Raw genomic sequence first — 20,836 nt, 5'->3', positions numbered from 1 at the left:
AGACTGTGTGTGGCCCCTGGTTCTGGACTCGCCCAACATTGGGAACATTTTTCCTGCATCTAGCTTATCCAGTCCTTTTATAATTTTATATGTTTCTATAAGATTGCCCCTCATCCTTCTAAACTCCAGTGAATACAATTATACAGAATCAGCCTATAACCCTGAACACCTCCAGAGACGCTGCCTGACCCACTGAGTTACTCCAGCATTGTGTGCCCATCTTCTATTAATTGAATTCCTTTTACTGTTATATACTCTATGTGTGTATTGTATTTGCAGGCCTGTTGTGCTGCTGCAAGTAAGAGGCTAATTGCTCCGTTATGTGTACATATGACAATTAAAGACTTTTGACTCTAGAACTGACGAACAAGCACCTCCACCACCCTCTCCTCTCCCCGGCAACAGACACAAAATGCTAGAACAACACAGCCGGACAGGCAGCATCTCTGGAGCGATGAATAGGTGACGTTACAGGGGCCTCCCCCCTGGGAGGGGGGACAGGGAGAGGGTGGGGGAGGGGGGGCAGGGAGAGGGTGGGAGTGAGGGGGGGGACAGGGAGAGGGTGGGAGTGAGGGGGGGGGGCAGGGAGGGAGAGGGTGGGAGTGAGGGGGGGGCACAGGGAGAGGGTGGGAGTGAGGGGGGGCAGGGGAGGGTGGGGAGTGAGGGGGGGCGTGAGGGGGGGGGAAGGGGAGGGTGGGAGTGAGGGGGGGGCCGGGAGGAGAGGGTTGGGAGTGAGGGGAGGGGGCAGGAGAGAGGGTGGGAGTCGAGGGGGGGGGCAGGGACGAGGGTGGGAGTGACGGGGGGGGCCAGGGAGAGGGTGGGGTGAGGGGGGTAGGGGGCAGGGAGAGGGTGGGCGTGAGGGGGGGCAGGGAGAGGGTGGGATGCGGACGGGTGGGGGAGGGAGCGGGTGGGAGTGAGGGGGGGCAGGGAGAGGGTGGGAGTGGGGGGGGGCAGGATGAAGGGTGGGAGTGAGGGGGGGCAAGGGGAGAGGGTGGGAGTGAGGGGGGGCAGGGCAGAGGGTGGGGGTGAGGGGGAGGGGGGCAGGGAGAGGGTGGGGAGTGGCGGGGGGGGCAGGGAGAGGGTGGGGGTGAGGGGGGCAGGGGCCAGGGAGAGGGTGAGGAGTTGAGGGGGGGGCAGGGAGAGGGGTGGGAGTGAGGGGGGGGCAGGGAGAGGGGGGAGAGTGAGGGTGCCGCGAGGGGAGGGGGGGCAGGGAGGCCGGGTGAAGGGGGGGGGGAGGGAGAGGGTGGGGAGTGAGGGGGTGGGCAGGGAGAGGGGGGGTGAGGGGGGGCGCTCCATGGGAGAGGGGGGGAGTGAGGGGGGGCGGGGAGGGAGGGCAACATGGGAGGGGGGCGGGGGGGAGGGGGGGGAGTGAGGGGGGGGAAGGGAGAGGGTGGGAGTGAGGGGAGGGGGCAGGGAGGGGTGGGAGGAGGGGGGGGGCAGGGAGGAGGGGAGAGGGTGGGAGTGAGGGGGGGGGGGCGGTCTACAGGGAGAGGGGGGAGGTGGGGGGGGGCAGGGACGGGGGGGCCAGGGAGTGTATGGGGGAAGTGAGGGGGGGGGAGGGGGGGGCAGGGGAGAGGGGGGGATTTTTCTGAGGGTGGGCAGGAGGGGGGGGAGGGGGGGAAGGGAAGAGGGTGGGAGTGAGGGGGGGGGCAGGAGAGGGGGGGAGTGAGGGGGGGGCAGGGGGAGGGGGGAGGGATGAGGGGGGGGGGCAGGGAGAGGGGGGGAGTGAGGGGGCGAGGCTAGAGGGGGCGGGGGGGCGGGGGAGGTGAGGGCGGGGGGGGGGGCTACGTGGGGTGGGGGGAGGGGAAAGGATGGGGGTGGGAGGGGGGGTGAGGGGGAGGGGGCCGTCTCCATGGTGACGGGGGTGGTGAGGGGGAGGGGGGCGTCTCCTGGTGACGGGGGGGGTGAGGGGGTGGGGGGAGTCTCCATGGTGAGGGGGGTGAGGGGGAGGGGGGGGGCGTCTCCATGGAGAACGGGGGGGGGCAGGGGGAGGGGGGGGGCGTGGGAGCGTCTCCATGGCGACGGGGGGGGATGAGGGGGAAGGGGGGCGTCTCCATGGTGACGGGGGGGTGGGGGGAGGGGGGGCGGCTCCATGGTGACAGGGGGGGCTGGGGGGGGTGAGTGGGGGGGGGGCCGTCTCCATGGTGCAGGGTCCAATTACCCGGGGGGGGGGCAGTTCTCCATGGTGAAGGCGGGGGGTGAGGGGGTGGTGGGCGTCTACATGGCTGAAGGGGGGGGGGGAGGGGGTGGAGGGGCAGTCTCCATGGTGTAGGGGGGGGTGAGGGGGAAGGGGGGTCTCCATGGACGGTGGGGGTGAGGGGGGGGTCAGTCTACATGGTGACGGGGGGGGTGGGGGGGGCCGGGGCCGGCGCCAGGTGCAAGGGGGGTGGGGGGGGGAGGACGTTCTCCATGAGTGACGGGGGGGGTGGAGGGGGAGGGGGCCGTCCCTCCATCGAGGTGACGGGGGGGGAGGAGGGGGAATCACGACTCCATGGTGGGAACGGGGGGGTGGGGGGGCGCTGGAGGGGGCAGTCTAAATGGTGAAGGGGGGGGGTGAGGGGGGAGGGGAGCAGTCTCAGGAGGGAAGGGGGGTGAGGGGGGAGGGGAGGAGCCAGGGGGGGGGGGGTGAGGGGGAGGGGGCAGCCGTCTCAATGGGTGACGGGGCGGGCCGAGGGGTGGGGGGGGCTCCCATGGGACGGGTGGGGGGAGGGAGTGGGAGGGGAGGGGGGGGAGCCGCCTCAAGGGGAGAGGGGGTGGGGAGGGGGAGGGGGGCGTATAAATCGGTGGGAGGCGGCGCGCTACCGGGGGGGGGGGCGAGGGGGCCGTCTCCACCTGGTGAGGGGGGGAGTACAGGGGGTCCTCATGGTGAAGGGGGGGGGGGGGGGAGGGGGGGAGGTCTCCATGGTGAGGGGGGGGGGAGGGAGGGGGAGGGGAGTCTACATCCCGGGGCGGCGGGGGTGGGGGAGGGGGGGGGAGAGGCTACATGGGTGGGGGGGGGGGAGGGGGAGGGGGCCGTCTCCAGAAAGGTGGACGGGGGGGGTGGCGGGTGAGGGGGGGGGGACAGGCGTACCTGCTGGTGACGGGGGGGGGTGAGGGGGGGGACAATAGGGGGGGGAGGGACATGGGGAGGGCCCGTCTCGGGGTGAGGGGGGGGGGGGATAGAAGTCTACCATGGGGAAGGGGGGGTGAGGGGGAGGGGGGGCAGTCTCTATGGTGGGGTGGGTGAGGGGGAGGGGGAGGGAGACGTCCTAATGGGGGAAGGGGGGCGTTACCGGGGGGGGGGGGTATCCATGGTGACGGGGGGGTGAGGGGGGGGGAGGGGGCGAGGCTCCATGGTGACGGGGGTCGGTGGGGGAGGGGGGGCGGTGCGGGGGGGTGGGTGAGGGGTGGCGAGGGGGTCCCCTGGGTGACGGGGGGGGGAGGGCCGGGGGGGGGGCGCGTCTACCATGGTGAGGGGGGTGGGGGGTGTGAGCGGTGGGGGGGGGGCTCCATGGTGACGGGGGGGTGAGGGGGGGAGGGGGCGTATCCCAGGTGAAGGGGGGGTGAGGGGGGGGGGAGGGGGGGGGGTGAAGGGGGTTGGGGGGGGGGGGGAAAGTCTCCATGGTGACGGGGGGGGAGGGGGGGGAGGGAGAGGGGCAGAGCGGCGTCTACATGGTGACGGGGGGGTGTGAGGGGGGAGGGGGGGGGAGTCATCGCATGGTGACGTGGGGGGGTGAGGAGGGGGGGAGGGGGGCCGTCTCCATGGTGACGGGGGGGGTGAGGGGGTGAGGGGGGGCGAGGGGGCAGTCTCATGGTGACGCGGCCCCGGTGCGGGTGAGTGGGAGGGGGTCTCCATGGGGTGAGAGGGGGAGGGGGGGGGGGAGGGTGAGGGGGGGTGCGTGAGGGGAGCGAGAGGTGGTGGAAGTATCCATGGTGGACGTGGGTTGTGAGGGGAGGGGGGGCCGTCTGATGGGTGACGGGGGGGTGAGGTGGGGGGAGGGGGGTGTCTGTGTGTGTGTATGGTGAGGGGGGTGGGGGGGAGGGTGAGCGTCGTTTTACATGGTGTCTAGGGTGTGACGGGGGGTTGGTGGTGAGGGGGGGAGGGGGCGTCTCCTCTGACGGGGGGCCGGGGGGGGGGAGGGGCGGGATGAGAGTATGGTGGTGTGAACGGAGGGGGGGGGGAGGGGGTGAGGGGGGGGAGGGTCTCCATGTGACGTTCTCAATGGTGGGTGTGGGGGGGTGACACCATGGTTGAGGGGGGGGGGAGGTGTCCGTCCCATGGGGGGGGGTGGGTGAGGGGGGGAGGTGAGGAAGGGGAGGGGCCGTCTCCATGGGGACGGGAGGGGGTTTGTCTCCATCATCTTAGTGGGGGGGGGGGGTAGGGGGAGGGGGGGCCGCTCCATGGTGACGGGGGGGAGGGGGCGTAGCCATGGTGAACGGGGGGGTGAGGGGCGTCTCCATGGTGACGGGGGGGTGAGGGGGAGGGGGGCGGGGCCGTCTCCATGGTGACGGGGGGGTGGGGGGGGAGGGGGCCGTCTCCATGGTGACGGGGGGGGTGAGGGGGGGGGGGGCCGTCTCCATGGTGACGGGGGGGGGGGCAAGGGGCGTGAGGGGGGGGTGAGGGGGGGGCGTCTCCATGGGACGGGGGGGGTGAGGGGGGGGGGGCCGTCTCCATGGTGAGGGGGGGGGGGGGGAGGGGGCCGTCTCCATGGTGACGGGGGGGTCTCCATGAGGGGGGGGGGGGGGGGGGGGGCGTCCATGGTGACGGGGGGTCCATTACCCGGGGGGGGCGGGGCTACGACTCACCGTGTCCTGTAGCCGCCGCTGGGCGCGGGGCATTGTGGGCAGGGACGGGCCCGGCGCATGCGCCTCTCCCCCTGAGGCTCAGGCCGGCCAATGGCCGCACAAATCATCTCTGCGCCAGGTGTAGGAAGGAACTGCAGGTGCTGGGTTAAACTGGTACAGGCACAAAGTGCTGGAGTAACTCAGTGGGACAGGCAGCGTCTGTGGAGAGAAGGGATAGGGGCGGTTCAGGTCGAGACCCTTCTTCAGACACAGTGTCTCAGACAGACAGACAATACACAACAGGTACAGGAGTAGAGGCCATTCGGCCCTTCGAGCCTGCACCACCATTCAATATGATCATGGCTGATCATCCAACTCAGTATCCCGTACCTGCCTTCTCTCCATACCCCCTGATCCCTTTAGCCACAAGGGCCACATCTAACTCCCTCTTAAATATAGCCAATGATCTGTGGCCTCGACTACATTCTGTGGCAGAGAATTCCAGAGATTCACTACTCTCTGTGTGAAAAATGTTTTTCTCATCTCAGTCCTAAAAGATTTCCCCCTTATCCTTAAACTGTGACCCCTTGTTCTGGACTTCCCCAACATCAGGAACAATCTTCAGATTCAGATTCAGATTCAGATTCAATTTTAATTGTCATTGTCAGTGTACAGTACAGAGACAACGAAATGCTGCATCTTCCTGCATCTAGCCTGTCCAACCCCTTAGAATGTTGTAAATTTCTATACGATCCCCCCTCAATCTTCTAAATTCTAGCGAGTACAAGCCGAGTCTATCCAGTCTTTCTTCATATGAAAGTCCTGACATCCCAGGACTTTCCTGTTGCGTGCTATCCAGTCAGCAGAAAGACTGTTCGTGATTCCAATCGAGCCGTCCACAGTGTTCAGAGACAGGATAAAGTGAATAACGTTTAGTGCAAGGTAAAGTATGATTGAAGTGTGTAAGAAGGAACTGCAGATGCTGGTTTAAGTTGAAGATCGACACAAAAATACAGGCAACATCTCTGGAGAGAAGGAATGGGTGATGTTTCGGGATGAGACCCTTCTTCAGACAGAATGATTTGCGTTGAGACACTTCTTCAGACTGGGTCTGAAGAAGGGTCTCGACCCGAAACATCACCCATTCCTTCTCTCCAGAGATACTGCCTGGCCCGCTGAGTTACTCCGGCTTTTTACGTCTGATTGAAGATATTCCAAGGGTCTCCGATGAGGTGGATAGGAGGTCAGGACCATACTGTGGTTGGTTGGTCAGCGATGACAGTAATGGCCAGGCTATCTGATTTGACATGGATCACTACCTCCTGGCAAGGAGAACTATTTTTATTTCAGACTTTGAGCATCGCAAGCTGTTGATGGACAGCTGGGGTTGAAGGATCACCATCACCAAACACCTTTGACCACCACCACCACTCAAAGCCACTGAGAGATGGACAGTGGGAAATGCCCAAACCACCACCTCACATCACAAAATAAACAAGTCTGTATTTCATGATATATGATTGCCGTTTAATTTCTGTGACACAAACTATGTCCTGTACACCAAGTGTGACAAGTATTATTCCAATGTGACTGATTGACTGGAATGTTACACAGTGCTGAGCTTTTAATAGCAAAGGTGACATTTTAATGTTTCAGTTTACTCCAAACTGAATATGTTGATGTAGTTTGCATTCTAATTACATAGTGGTGTAAATATGGAATCAGTTTGATCAATACAAAATCTGAGGAAGGACATTATTGCCATAGAGGGAGTGCAGAGAAGGTTCACCAGACTGATTCCTGGGATGTCAGGACTGTCTTATGAAGAAAGACTGGATAGACTTGGTTTATACTCTCTAGAGATTTAGGAGATTGAGGGGGGATCTTATAGAAACTTACAAAATTCATAAGGGGTTGGACAGGCTAGATGCAGGAAGATTGTTTCGATGTTGGGGAAGTCCAGGACAAGGGGTCACAGCTTAAGGATAAGGGGGAAATCCTTTAAAAACCGAGATGAGGAGAACTTTTTTCACACAGAGAGTGGTGAATCTCTGGAACTCTCTGCCACAGAGGGTAGTTGAGGCCAGTTCATTGGCTATATTTAAGAGGGAGTTAGATGTGGCCCTTGTGGCTAAGGGGATCAGAGGGTATGGAGAAAAAGGCAGGTACGGGATACTGAGTTGGATGATCAGCCATGATCATATTGAATGGCGGTGCAGGCTCGAAGGGCCGAATGGCCTACTCCTGCACCTAATTTCTATGTTTCTAATGCGATCAGGCTGAATCGTGTAAGAATTTCTGTATTGTGTTGACCAGTCTCGATTTATGTTCAATTCGTTTCCGGCGATACTCAATGTCTTGCTCTTGCATTTCAAGGACTTGCTTTCCCAACGTGAGGATGAACTTCACATCACGTTTACTGCAGGAGAAAGCTGGTGGCGGGATGAAAGATGCAAGTCAGAATCTTTACAGGCAACAATTAAAGACCAAATTTGCAATGTTAAACCATTATTGTACTAACACAATTGTTGCATTTTTTCCAAACTAGGTTTAAGTTTATTCATAATCACGTTTACTGTTGTTGGTTAGGTTGTTTTTTTTTCACCTACCATCATAGTGAGGAATGTGGAGGAGTCACTGTGGTGGATGTGTTTTGTGCGTTCTGTTGCGTTTTATTGGTATGACTGTACGGCAAATGAAATTCCTCGTATGTTGCAAAACATACTTGGCTAATAAAGTATGATTGTGATTGTGGACCAAGGTTCAGCGAGAATATTTGTTTTGCATTCGATCCAATCCGATCAGATAATACTAAACATCAAACCAAACAATGACTAGTGCTGGAGTAACTCAGCGGGTCAGGCAGCATCTGTGGAGAACATGGATAGGTGACGTTTCACAGAGTGCTGGAGTAACTCAGCGGGTCAGGCAGCATCTGTGGAGAACATGGATGGGTGACGTTTCACAGAGTGCTGGAGTAACTCAGCGGGTCAGGCAGCATCTGTGGGGAACATGGATGGGTGACGTTACACAGAGTGCTGGAGTAACTCAGCGGGTCAGGCAGCATCTATGGAGCTAAGGAAATAGGCAACGTTTCGGGCCGAAACGTTGCCTATTTCCAGAAGGGTTTCGTGCCGAAACGTTGCCTCTTTCCTTAGCTCCATAGATGCTGCTGCACCATAACTCAGCGGGTCAGGCAGCATCTGTGGAGAACATGGATGGGTGATGTTTCACAGAGTGCTGGAGTAACTCAGCGGGTCAGGCAGCATCTGTGGAGAGCTTGGATAGGTGACGTTTCACAGAGTGCTGGAGTAACTCAGCGGGTCAGGCAGCATCTGTGGAGAGCATGGATAGGTGACGTTTCACAGTGATATTTCAGGGTCAGGACCCTTCTTCAGACTCAAACGGCCCATTCTGAAGAGGATGCTAACCTGATAAGTCACCTGTCCACGTTCTCCACAGATGCTGCCTGACCTACTGAGTTACTCCAGCACTCTGTGTGTGTTTGTGTGAATCAGTGTGGGAGACTCACCCCGCTCAGGCGGAGGGGACACGGTCGGTCCGCCCCCTTCCTCTGTGGTGTTTGTCGACAGTGTGGAGTTTAGCGCTGGCTTGGCATGGGCACCATGCTCATCTGGAACATTTTCCACCAGTGGGGAACCTGCAGGAACAGTAGAGGTGGCATTGGGACAGATACTGGAACAGGCAGGGGTTGGAGGGTTAGAAACATAGACAATAGGTGCAGGAGTAGGCCATTCAGCCCTTCGAGCCAGCACCACCATCCAATATGATTATGGCTGATCATCCAGAATCAGTACCCCGTTCCTGCTTACGCCCCATATCCCTTGATTCCGTTAGCCCTAAGAGCTAAATCTAACTCTCTCTTGAAAACATCCAGTGAATTGGCCTCCACTGCCTTCTGGGGCAGAGAATTCCACAGATTCACAACTCTCTGGGTGAAAACATTTTTCCTCGTCTCAGTCCTAAATGGCCGACCCCTTATTCTTAAACAGTGACCCCTGGTTCTGGACTCCCCCAACATCGGGAACATTTTTCCTGCATCTAGCCTGTCCAATACTTTAAGAATTGTGTATGTTTCTAAAAGATCGCCTCTCATCCTTCTAAATTCCAGTGAAAACAAGCCCAGTCAATCCATTCTTTCATCATATGTCAGCTCCGCCATCCCGGGAATTAACCTGGTGAACCTACGCTGCACTCCCTCAATAGCAAGACTGATTGATTGAAAGGGTACAGCATGGAAACAGGCCCTTCGGCCCACCGAATCGATATAGTATCGTTCTGTGATTTAATTAAGTTTGGTTTAGTTTAGAGATACAGCACAGAAACAGGCCCTTCGGCCCATCGATGTCACGCCGACCGGCGATCGCCCATTCTATGTTATCCCACCTTCCCATCCGCTCCCGACAGATGCCTCAAAACGATGACAATCAGTAACGAGCACATTAATATGATGCCCCGTGTTTCACAGCCTGTTATCTTAATGAATGCACGAGTCCACTTCAGACTGTGAGGATCATTAATAACTAACCTGTGTGTTGAATGCGACCAATAAACACACATACCTTTATACCATTTCCAGAAGTTCTCCTGCAAAAAAAAAAAAACCTTTTCATTTATGATACATGAAGAAGCAGTCTCGCTGGGTTATTCAGGAGACCTGCATGTTGCTGGAAGCTCGGGTAATATGAAACTGTGCGTCGGAGTGTTTAATCCCTCATGTGAATTCCTTGGTTGGCAGCCTCCTACCGACTGCCCCAGAGCCAGTTTAGTTGAGTTGAATGATACAGCATGGAAACAGAAGGTGGACAAAAATGCTGGAGAAACTCAGCGGGTGAGGCAGCATCTATGGAGTGAAGGAATAGGACCGAGATGAGAAAAACATTTTCACACAGAGAGTAGTGAATCTCTGAAATTCTCTGCCACAGAAAGTAGTTGAGGCCAGTTCATTGGCTACATTTAAGAGGGAGTTAGATGTGGCCCCTTGTGGCTAAAGGGGTCAGGGGGTATGGAGAGAAGGCAGGTACAGGATACTGAGTTGGATGTTCAGCCATGATCATATTGAATGGTGATGCAGGCTCGAAGGGCCGAATGGCCTACTCCTGCACCTATTTTCTATGTTTTGGGACGAGACCTTCCCTCCATAGATGCTGCCTCACCCGCTGAGTTTCTCCAGCATTTTTGTCTACCTTCGATTTTTCCATCATCTGCAGTTCTTCCTAAACGCAGCATAGAAACAAGGCCTTCGGCCCCACCGAGTCCGTGCCAACCAGAGATAGATAGATTGGAGGAACAGCACCTCATATTTCACTTGGGCAGCTTACACCCCAGAGGTATGAACATTGACTTCTCTAACTTCAAGTAGCCCTTGCTTTCCCTCTCTCTCCATTCCCTCCCCCTTCCCAGTTCTCCCACCAGTCTGACTGTCTCCGACTACATTCTATCTCTGTCCCACCCACTCCGCTGACTGAAGAAGGGTCTCGACCCTAAATGTCACCCATGCCTTCTTTCCAGAGATGCTGCCAGTCCTACTGAGTTACTCCAGCATTTTGTGTCTACTATAGATAGATTTTACTTCGGAGTCACGTGAGTGACTACGTGAAGAACCCACCCAGTGCGCAGGCGCGGCATTACGCCAGCAGTGCAACAGCGGCGGCAGCTGGAGCCAGGCTCTCCAGCTGCAGGTTAAAGACAAGACCTCAGGTAAGTGAGTCTTTTGTATTACAGAGTCGCTAGCATGGCTACCCGCAAGCGACAAAGCAAACGGACTGCCTGCCAAACTCCCCCCGAGGAAGGGTCAACATCTGGGCGGCAGCCACCGGCGGCAGAGGAGCATTTTCAGCGCTCCCGTACACCCGACCCCGAGCCGCTCCCTGTGCTGCCGACTTCAACACCTCGCACAGGGAGGAAATCCACCCGTAAAACGGACCGGCCGGTGGTCTCTGACTCGTCGGAGGAACGGGAACATTCTCCACCGGCTAAACGGGGAGACAGCCGCTTAAGCTGCATGAGGCAGCTCCTCGAACAAATGTTCGAGCAGGAGATGCAGGCAAGGCATCTCCAGGGAGGACGGGCTGAGGCCTCCTCCAAACCGTCACCTTACCCCTCTGCTCCCTCCTTATTTGAGGTCAGCAAGGGAGGCCAGGACTGGGCTGGCTTATCGCAGGGGCAGGCGGACGACTGCACAAGTATGCCAGGGGAGCAGGAGGAAGAAGAGCTGCTGGGTGTGGTCAACCGGTATGCGGCGCCCCCGAAGGCCGGGAGAATGCTGACCCCAAAAATGGCGGCCAGCATAAACCGGCTATCCAACAAGCCTCTCCAGGAAAAAGTAATCCAGGAGGCTCTCGAGACATACACGGCACCCGAGAACTGTGAGGCGCTGCGCGTTAAGACCGTCAATGGCCAGATATGGAGCCAGCTAGGCCAACATATTAGGAGCCAAGAGCTGAAAATGCAGCGCATCCTGAAGCTCCATACCGCTGCCATCACCGCCTTTGCTCGGTCCGCAGAGCACACGGACCTCACTACACCTCAACAGGATGTCCTAGCTCTGATGTGTAACACCCACTTTGAGATGAACAACTTAAGGCGGGAAAACATCAGGCCTGCCCTCAACCCCAAATATGCAGGGCTTTGCAAAGCTCCTGCGCAAGAGAAGGAGGCGCTGCTATTTGGGGCTGACCTGGGAAAAAGGCTCAAAGAACTTGAAGCGGCGGCCAAACCAGTAGGCCTCATGAGGGCAGGACCAGCGCCGAGCAGGGCGAAGACACCCAGTTGGCAGCACCCCTCGGCATCCACCAGCAGATACCGGACTGGTGAAAGCCTGGCTACCGCTCCTCACTACCCCCATAGCTCTTTTTTAGAGAGGGGCCCAGAGCGGAGCCGTGGGAAGATACGCCGCCCCGTGACAGCACCAACAAAAACGCCCGCGAGCCAAACCCACCAACGAAGACGCTCCCAAAAATGAACATGGAGGTAGGTGGGTCTGGTTCCTGTCAACATACAATAACCAAGGGTGTTTTACTAACAGGAGGGCGTTTACGATTATTTAAACATGTTTGGTGTACTATCACTAACAACCAATACATACTCAACAGTATTAGTGGATATAAAATTGAATTTAAAACAGGCATAATACCGCCGGTTCAGCATATACCCCAAAGGGTATTCCTTCCCACTCAACTAGAGAAGGAGAAAGGACAGGCTGAACTAGATAGGCTCATGTCTAAAGGAGTCATTGAAAGGACCAGACATGAGCCATTGGAATTTGTATCAAATATATTCATTAAAACCAAGAAAGATGGTGGATGTCGCATCATCATTGATCTAACATCACTAAATAAATCTGTTGAGTATCAACATTTCAAAATGGAGACATTTGTCACTGCCAGACAACTGATCTCCAAGGGATACTTCATGGCAAGCATAGACATTAAAGATGCTTACTATTTAGTACCCATTCACAAGGATCATTTCAGATACCTGAAATTTATCTGGATGGGGCAACTATGGCAATATAGAGCACTGCCCAATGGGTTAACAACAGCCCCCAGATTATTTACCAAAATTCTTAAAGTAGCCATGAAAATATTGAGAGAACAAAAATACCTAGTCATGGCTTATCTGGACGATATTCTCATAATGGGGAGAACCAAGGAACTAGCTGTCACAGCAGTTTCAGCTACTAAACAACTCCTTGAAACGTTGGGATTTGTTCTACATCCAGATAAATCGAAATTGAAGCCGTCAACTAATATGGACTATCTAGGCTTCACCATCGATTCTACCCACATGACTGTTACTCTGCCAAGGGATAAAAAGGTTGCATTAGCGCAAGCATGCAACAATTTAATCGCAAATACACAACCAAGGATCCGGCATGTTGCCAGAGTCATTGGGAGTATTGTAGCAGCATTTCCAGCTGCACAATATGGACCCTTGCATTACCAAAATTTACAAAGAGCAAGGACACATTCATTACACCAAAATAGGGGGCATTATGACCGAACAATGTATTTACCCACTGAGGCCATATCAGAACTTCAGTGGTGGTCAGAAAATATTTGGCACAGTTACAGTCCCATTGCCATCACTAATCCTAACATAGTCATCACGACTGATGCCAGTGCTTTAGGCTGGGGAGCTACTAACTCTATATCCAGCACAGGTGGCAGATGGACTAATCTCGAGACATCGCTACTACACTCACTAGGCATAAATTATTTGGAAATGCTGGCCGCCTTTTATGGGCTAAAAGCATATTCATCCAATATGCAGCACGTGCATGTTAGGTTAATGATTGACAACACAACGGTGGTGGCCTACATCAAGCACATGGGTGGCATAAAATCAGTATCATGCGACAAATTGGCTAATATAATCTGGCAATGGTGTGTCGAGAGACATATTTGGCTATCAGCTGCCTATCTACCAGGTAAGCTAAACACAGTGGCAGACACCAGGTCACGAAAATTCAATGATAACATCGAATGGATGTTACATCCAAAAATATTTGCAAAAATTACTAAGCAATATGGAACGCCAGATATAGATTTGTTCGCGTCTAGATTGAATCACCAGTTACCCATGTATGTGGCTTGGGAACCAGACCCAGAGGCAGCAGCGGTAGATGCCTTCACGCTGGATTGGGGAAATTTCTTCTTCTATGCTTTCCCTCCCTTCTGCCTCATCAGCCGGGTACTCCAGAAAATACAGTCAGACTCTGCTTCAGGTATTTTGGTCGTACCCGACTGGCCTACCCAACCATGGTTCCCAGTCTTTCACGACATGGTGGTAGAGTCACCTATGGTCTTTAACAGTCATCCACAGCTATTGACTCACCCAGTATCCGGCATAAGTCATCCATGCCATAAAAAAATTAAAACTCCTGGTTTGTAGGTTTTAACCAGGCCTTACCAGGAACTGGGTTTATCAGAAAGAACTATCACCACCATGTCGGCATCCCTGCGAGACTCAACCAAGAAGCAGTACCTGACATACATCAAGAAATGGGAGCAGTGCTGCTTGGATGCAGGGACGTCGTATAAGAAAGCCACAATCACGGACGTGTTGGAGTTCCTGGCCCATTTACACCATGACCAGAAGATGAGCTACAGTGCCGTCAATGCAGCACGAAGTGCCCTGTCTGCTTATCTTATGCCAACAGGACACCATAGCATCGGGTCCCACCCGCTAGTCATAAAACTCCTCAAGGGGATTTACAATATCAAACCCCCTACACCCAGGTATACCCATGTATGGGATATAAGTGTCGTGCTATCACACCTCAGAGGATGGCCACCGGTGGGATCCCTCAGTCTAGAGCAATCCACGCTCAAGACCATCATGCTAATGGCGCTCGTCTCTGCACAAAGGGTCCAGTCACTACATCAACTACGACTGGACAACATGGTAACTACCCCAGACTGCATCACATTTACTATGCCGGGGTTAGTTAAACAAACCAGGCCAGGTATGTCCAACTCGCCATTAATCTTCCGGGCCTACCCTCCAGAACCTAGGCTCTGTGTAGTGACCCATTTATACAACTATGTAGACACAACCCATACACTTAGAGGGAGTGAAAAAGCCTTATGGGTCAGCCACAAGAAGCCTTTTGGACGGGTAACCAGCCAAACTATATCCAGGTGGTTAAAAACAGGTCCTGAAAGCTGCAGGGATTAACACTGATGTTTTTAAATCCCATTCTATCAGGGCAGCATCTACATCAGCTGCGGAACGGATGGATGTTCCCATCGACCACATCCTAAGCACAGCAGGATGGTCAAGGGAATCAACGTTCCGGATATTTTATCATAAACCGCTGATGCAGAAAGACTTGTTTGCAGAGAAAATTTTAGAAACTGCAAACTTATAATTTTAAGCCCAAGGGAGCTATTTTTGTTATTGTTTAATAAACATTTTTGTTTTCAAAAAACAAACAGATTCGTTGGTCTTTAGATACCACTTCCTCCCTCGATAACTTCGGCAGCGAGTGATATAGCTGTTACACGGTTTGAAATCACAGATCTTTGAAGTCTTCACGTAGTCACTCACGTGACTCCGAAGTAAAATAGAGAGATTAAACGAGTACTTACCAGTACGAAGTTTGATCTGTATTTTATGAGGAGTTACGATGAGGGATTACGTGCCCTCCGCTCCCACCCTCAGTATATGGATCAAACTCGAGCTGATGTCTCTTTAATCTTTACTATCTTTACTTCATATATTGTGTCTACCTGTGATTCCACACCGCTGCTTGGAAGTATGCCGCGCCTGCGCACTGGGTGGGTTCTTCACGTAATCCCTCATCGTAACTCCTCATAAAATACAGATCAAACTTCGTACTGGTAAGTACTCGTTTAATCTCTCTATTCTTGTTTAGTTCAAGTGGCAGAGATTATGGGGAGAAGACAAGAGAATGGGGTTAGGAGAAGAGATAGATCAGCCATGATTGAATGGTGGTGGATTTGATGGGCCGAATGGCCTCATTCTACTATTCCTTATGGCCAAAGGATCACCCATACATCATGACACCACCTACACTAACTACCTACTGTCCTACACACACTAAGGAGACAATTTACAGAAGCCAATTAACCTACAACCCTTTGGAATGTGGGAGAAAACCAGAGCACCAGAGGACATAGGTCCAAGGTGAAAGGGAAAAGATTTAATAGGAATCTATTTTCCCACACAGAGGGTGGTGGGTGTGTTGAACGAGCTGCCAGAGGAGGTAGTTGAGGCAGGGACTATCCCAACATTTAAGAACAGTTAGACAGGTACATGGATAGGACAGGTTTGTAGGGATATGGACCAAACATGGGCAGGTGGGACTAGTGTAGCTGGGACATGTTGACCAGTGTGGGCAAGTTGGGCCGAAGGACCTGTTTCCACACTGCACCACTCAGTCTGCCTAGTGTAGCTGGGACATGTTGGACGGCATGGGCAAGGTGGGCCGAAGGGCCTGTTTCCACACTGTATCACTCTATGACTCTACGACTCGATAGGTTCTTGATTAGTGCGGGTGTCAGAGTTTATGGGGAGCAGGCAGGAGAATTGGATTAGGAGAGATAGATCAGCCATGATTGAATAGCAGAGTAGACTTGATGGGCCGAATGGCCTAATTCTACACCTATTCCTTGTGACCATAGCAACATTTCTGAGAGCCGTGTACATGAGAGAGATGGGCCGAAGGGCCTGTTTCCACGCTCTATGGCTCTGTGCCTCACCGTTTTTTGATCATCTTCGAAATGCTCCAGGGCCTCTTCCTTGGAGCAGATCTCCTCGAAGCATTCCCTCTCCAGGTTGCTGCCTAGCAACTCCTCCAGACCAGCGTTAGCTCTGCGTACCCGCGACAGGAAGCTGTTGGCCACCGGCTTCTGCACGAACACTGAGGGAGGAAAGGTCAGAAGGGATAGGAGCAGAATTAGGCCATTCGGCCCATCGAGTCTACTCCGCCATTCAATCACGGCTGATCTATCTCTCCCTCCCAACCCCATTCTCCTGCCTTCTCCCCCTAACCCCTGACACCCGCACTAATCGAGAATCTATCTATTTCTGCCTTAAAAATATCCACTGACTTGTGGCCTCCACAGCCGTCTGTGGCAAAGAATTCCACAGATTCACCACCCTAAAGAAATTCCACCTTATCTCCTTCCTAAAGGAACGTCCTTCAATTCTGAGGCTGTGACCTCTAGTCCTAGACTCTCCCAATAGTGGAAACATCCTCTCCATATCCACTCTATCCAGGCCTTTCATTATAGACTGGATAGACTTGGTTTATACTCTCTAGAATTTAGGAGATTGAGAGGGGATCTTATAGAAACTTACAAAATTCTTAAGGGGTTGGACAGGCTAGATGCAGGAAGATTGCTCCCGATGTTGGGGAAGTCCAGGACAAGGGGTCACAGCTTAAGGATAAGGGGAAAATCCTTTAAAACCGAGATGAGAAGAACTTTTTTCACACAGAGAGTGGTGAATCTCTGGAACTCTCTGCCACAGAGGGCAGTTGAGGCCAGTTCATTGGCTATATTTAAGAGGGAGTTAGATGTGGCTAAGGGGATCAAGGGGTATGGAGAGAAGGCAGGTACGGGATACTGAGTTGGATGATCAGCCATGATCATATTGAATGGCGGTGCAGGCTCGAAGGGCTGAATGGCCTACTCCTGCACCTAATTTCTATGTTTCTATACTATATGGGGTGGGAGATTGCAATCTTCACCTGGTCCGCCCTGTTTCGGCGAATGCAATCAACTCAGTGTGCACAATCAAATAAGATCAAATAGAACAAGTTGTCCGACAACTTTAGGCTGTGCACGCCATACCCAAGAAGACTGTTCTAAGGTACACAAAATTGCTGGAGAAACTCAGCGGGTGCAGCAGCATCTATGGAGCGAAGGAAATAGGCAACGTTTCGGGACGAAACCCTTCTGGAAATAGGTAACGTTTCGGGCCGAAACCCGGAAGGGTTTCGGCCCGAAACGTTGCCTATTTCCTTCGCTCCATAGATGCTGCTGCACCCGCTGAGTTTCTCCAGCAATTTTGTGTACCTTCGATTTTCCAGCATCTGCAGTTCCTTCTTGAACAAGAAGACTGTTCTATATGTTTCAATGAGGTCAAAGGCTGGAGGGCCGAAACGCCACCTATTCCTTCGCTCCACAGATGCTGCCTCATCCAATTGAGTTTCTCCAGCATTTTTGTCTACCTTAAATGGTGTTTACAGTTACTTACAGCAGTTCACCTGTCCGCACAGGTAAAGCAGGACGATGACTTCTCTGCTTTTCACCCTTGCATTCATGTTCATTCCTCAATCTTTTCCTCGGGCTGTGAAAGACGACGGAGGATTCGCGAGGAATGGTTTTGAAACGGATGCTGATCAATATTTTGTCAGTGAGGCCACTGGTTTTATTTACCGCAAATATCTAGTTAATCAATAGCTCGATCAGGCTGCTACCCAAATGCCAAAACACCACTTCCAGTAAAAGCAATTTCAACATTGTACACTTCTGGGTGTAGGTCAAAATCTTAAACAGAGTCATAGAGTGATGCAGTGTGGAAACAGGCCCTTCGGCGCAACTTGCCCATACTGGCCAATAATGTCCCAGCTACACCAGTCATAGATACAGCACGGAAACAGGCCCTTCAGCCCAACTTGCCCACACTGGCCAACAATGTCCCAGCTACACTAGTCCCACCTGCCAGCGTGTGGTGCAAATCCCTCCAAACCTGTCCTATCGATGTACCTGTCTAACTGTTTGTTAAACGTTGGGATAGTCCTAGCCTCAACTACCTCCTCTGGCAGTAGACAAAAAATGCTGGAGAAACTCAGCGGGTGAGGCAGCATCTATGGAGAAAAGGAGTATGTGACGTTTTGGGTCGAGACCCTTCTTCAGACTGATGTTGGCGGGGCAGTAACAAGAAAGGAAGTGGCGGCAACAGTAGGCTGTGTGGGAGAGCCGGGAAGGGGGAGGGGAAGAAGGGAGAAAGCAAGGACTACCTGAAATTAGAGAAGGCCTCCTCTGGCAGCTGGACAGGAAGCAAAGAGTAGGAGTGAACGGGTCCTTTTCAGAATGGCAGGCAGTGGCGAGTGGAGTGCCGCAAGGCTCGGTGTTGGGGCCGCAACTATTTACCGTATATATTAATGATTTGGAAGAGGGAATTAGGAGCAACACTAGCAAGTTTACGGATGACACAAAGCTGGGTGGCAGTGTGAACTGTGAAGAGGATGTTAAGAGGTTGCAGGGTGACCTGGACAGGTTGAGTGAGTGGGCAGATGCGTGGCAGGTGCAGTATAATGTAGATAAATGTGAGGTTATCCACTTTGGTGGCAAAAACAAGGGGGCAGATTATTATCTCAATGGGGTTAGGTTAGGGGGTGGTGCAGCGAGACCTCGGCGTCCTTGTACACCGGTCACTGAAAGTTGGCGTGCAGGTACAGCAGGCAGTGAAGAAAGCTAATGGAATGTTGGCCTTCATGACAAGAGGATTTCAGTATAGGAGTAAGGTGGTTCTTCTGCAGTTGTATAGGGCTCTGGTGAGACCACATCTGGAGTATTGCGTACAGTTTTGGTCTCCTAATTTGAAGACGTACATCCTTGAGATTGAGGCAGTGCAGCGTAGGTTCACCAGATTGATCCCTGGGATGGCGGGACTGTCATATGAGGAAAGATTGAAAAACTAGGCTTGTATTCACTGGAGTTTAGAAGGATGATGGGGAACTTTATAGAAACATATAAAATTATAAAAGGACTGGACAAGCTAGATACAGGAAAAATGTTCCCATTGTTGGGCGAGTCCAGAACCAGGGGCCACAGTCTTAGAATAAAGGGGAGGCCATTTAAGACTGAGGTGAGAAAAATCTTTTCCACCCAGAGAGTTGTGAATTTGTGGAATTCCCTGCCACAGAGGGCAGTGGAGGCCAAATCACGGATGGATTTAAGAGAGTTAGATAGAGCTCTAGGGGCTAGTGGATTCAAGGGATATGGGGAGAAGGCAGGCACAGGTTATTTATAGGGGACAATCAGCCATGATCACAATGAATGGCGGTGCTGGCTTGAAGGGCCGAATGGCCTCCTCCTGCACCTATTTTCTATGTTTCTATGTACCATACACCCACCACCCTCTGTGTGAACGCTAACTCTCTCTTAAATCCATCCAGAAGGGTTTTGGCCCGAAACGTTGCCTATTTCCTTAGCTCCATAGATGCTGCTGCACCATAACTCAGCGGGTCAGGCAGCATCTGTGGAGAACATGGATAGGTGACGTTTCACAGAGTGCTGGAGTAACTCAGTGGGTCAGGCAGCATCTGTGGAGAACATGGATAGGTGACGTTTCACAGAGTGCTAGAGTAACTCAGTGGGTCAGGCAGCATCTGTGGAGAACATGGATAGGTGACGTTTCACAGAGTGCTGGAGTAACTCAGCGGGTCAGGCAGCATCTGTGGAGAAAAGGAATGGGTGACGTTTCGGGTGGAGACCTCTCTTCAGACTGAGAGTCGGGGGAAAGGGAGACGAGAGATACAGACAGTGATGTAGAGAGATAAAGAACAAATTAATGAAAGATATGCAAACAAGGAACGTAGATTCAAACAAGGGGACATGACTTGAGAATTAAGGGACTGAAGTTTAGGGGTAACATGAGGGGGAACTTCTTTACTCAGAGAGTGGTAGCTGTGTGGAATGAGCTTCCAGTGAAGGTGGCGGAGGCAGGTTCGATTTTATCATTTAAAAATTAAATTGGATAGTTATATGGACGGGAAAGGAATGGAGGGTTATGGTCTGAGCGCAGGTAGATGGGACTAGGGGAGAATAAGTGTTCGGCACGGACTAGAAGGGCCAAGATGGCCTGTTTCCGTGCTGTAATTGTAATATGGTTATATGGAATGATGATACTGGCCGCTGTTAGCTGTGGGAAAACAAGACAGTCCACACACTGAGCATTCTGAACCCACTGAAACCTTACAGTAAATAATCACAGTACAATAAAAAGATTTTTTAAAGTTACAATTTAATACGACAGTACTTTCAGATAGACAGCAAGTACTGGAATCCATAAAAATCACTTTTTTAAAACGTGCTTATTAAAGTTAAATCCCAGTGTTACACACAGTAGTTTTATATAGTTATATAATTTGCTAAAATAAAATCTGCAACTTAAAAGATAATTGTTTAGTATTCTTGCTTCGAGTGTTGTCTCTGCAGGTTACAATGTAATCCTGAAACATTCCTAACTGTAAAATCTTCTCAGAACATAACGGGCTCATCCAGACGCTATCTTAGTGTTTGTAGTCGATAGTTAAACATGACCTGGAATTCGGTAAACAGCGGCTGTAACACACTAAGGGTCTGTCCCACTTACGCAAGTTTTTTCGGCGACTTGCCGGCACCCGACATAGTCGCAGCAGGTCTCTGGAAATTCGCCACGTCGAGGGGTGACGCCTGTACGGTGGTGAGTAGTCGCCCCAAAGAGTCGCACCTTGTTCTGGTCGCCGCTGGATATTCAGCGACCTGCTGCGACTGTGACTGGTGCAGGAAAAGGTCGCGTAAGTGGGACA

The 20,836-nt window shown here is 53.0% G+C and overlaps 1 protein-coding gene across 1 annotated transcript; it reads right to left on the bottom strand.

Moving 5' to 3' along the window:
- Positions 1–6,753: 6,753 nt before the first annotated feature.
- Positions 6,754–17,666, bottom strand: LOC129708968 (coagulation factor X-like). Its single transcript, XM_055655072.1, has 5 exons — positions 17,515–17,666; positions 16,014–16,174; positions 9,348–9,372; positions 8,297–8,425; positions 6,754–7,196 (listed from the first exon to the last, which is right to left on the bottom strand). Exons 1-5 carry the CDS (start codon positions 17,585–17,587, stop codon positions 7,039–7,041), a joined length of 546 nt encoding a protein of 181 aa, XP_055511047.1. The 5' UTR covers positions 17,588–17,666; the 3' UTR covers positions 6,754–7,038.
- Positions 17,667–20,836: the final 3,170 nt, after the last annotated feature.

This window comes from Leucoraja erinacea, chromosome 24, assembly GCF_028641065.1.
Source record: "Leucoraja erinacea ecotype New England chromosome 24, Leri_hhj_1, whole genome shotgun sequence".
Lineage (NCBI taxonomy): Eukaryota > Metazoa > Chordata > Chondrichthyes > Rajiformes > Rajidae > Leucoraja > Leucoraja erinaceus.
Note: the sequence above shows the minus strand (reverse complement) of the source record. Positions and strands in the feature narration are given on the sequence as shown.

Excerpts from the sequence above, each read along its gene's own strand:
- LOC129708968 (XM_055655072.1), bottom strand. The coding sequence starts at position 17,587 with ATGAACATGAATGCAAGGGTGAAAAGCAGAGAAGTCATCGTCCTGCTT. Across the intron at positions 16,175-17,514 it reads GTGCGGACAGGTGAACTGCT|TGTTCGTGCAGAAGCCGGTG; the intron begins GTAAGTAACTGT and ends TTCCTCCCTCAG. Across the intron at positions 8,426-9,347 it reads CTTCTGGAAATGGTATAAAG|GTTCCCCACTGGTGGAAAAT; the intron begins GTATGTGTGTTT and ends CTGTTCCTGCAG.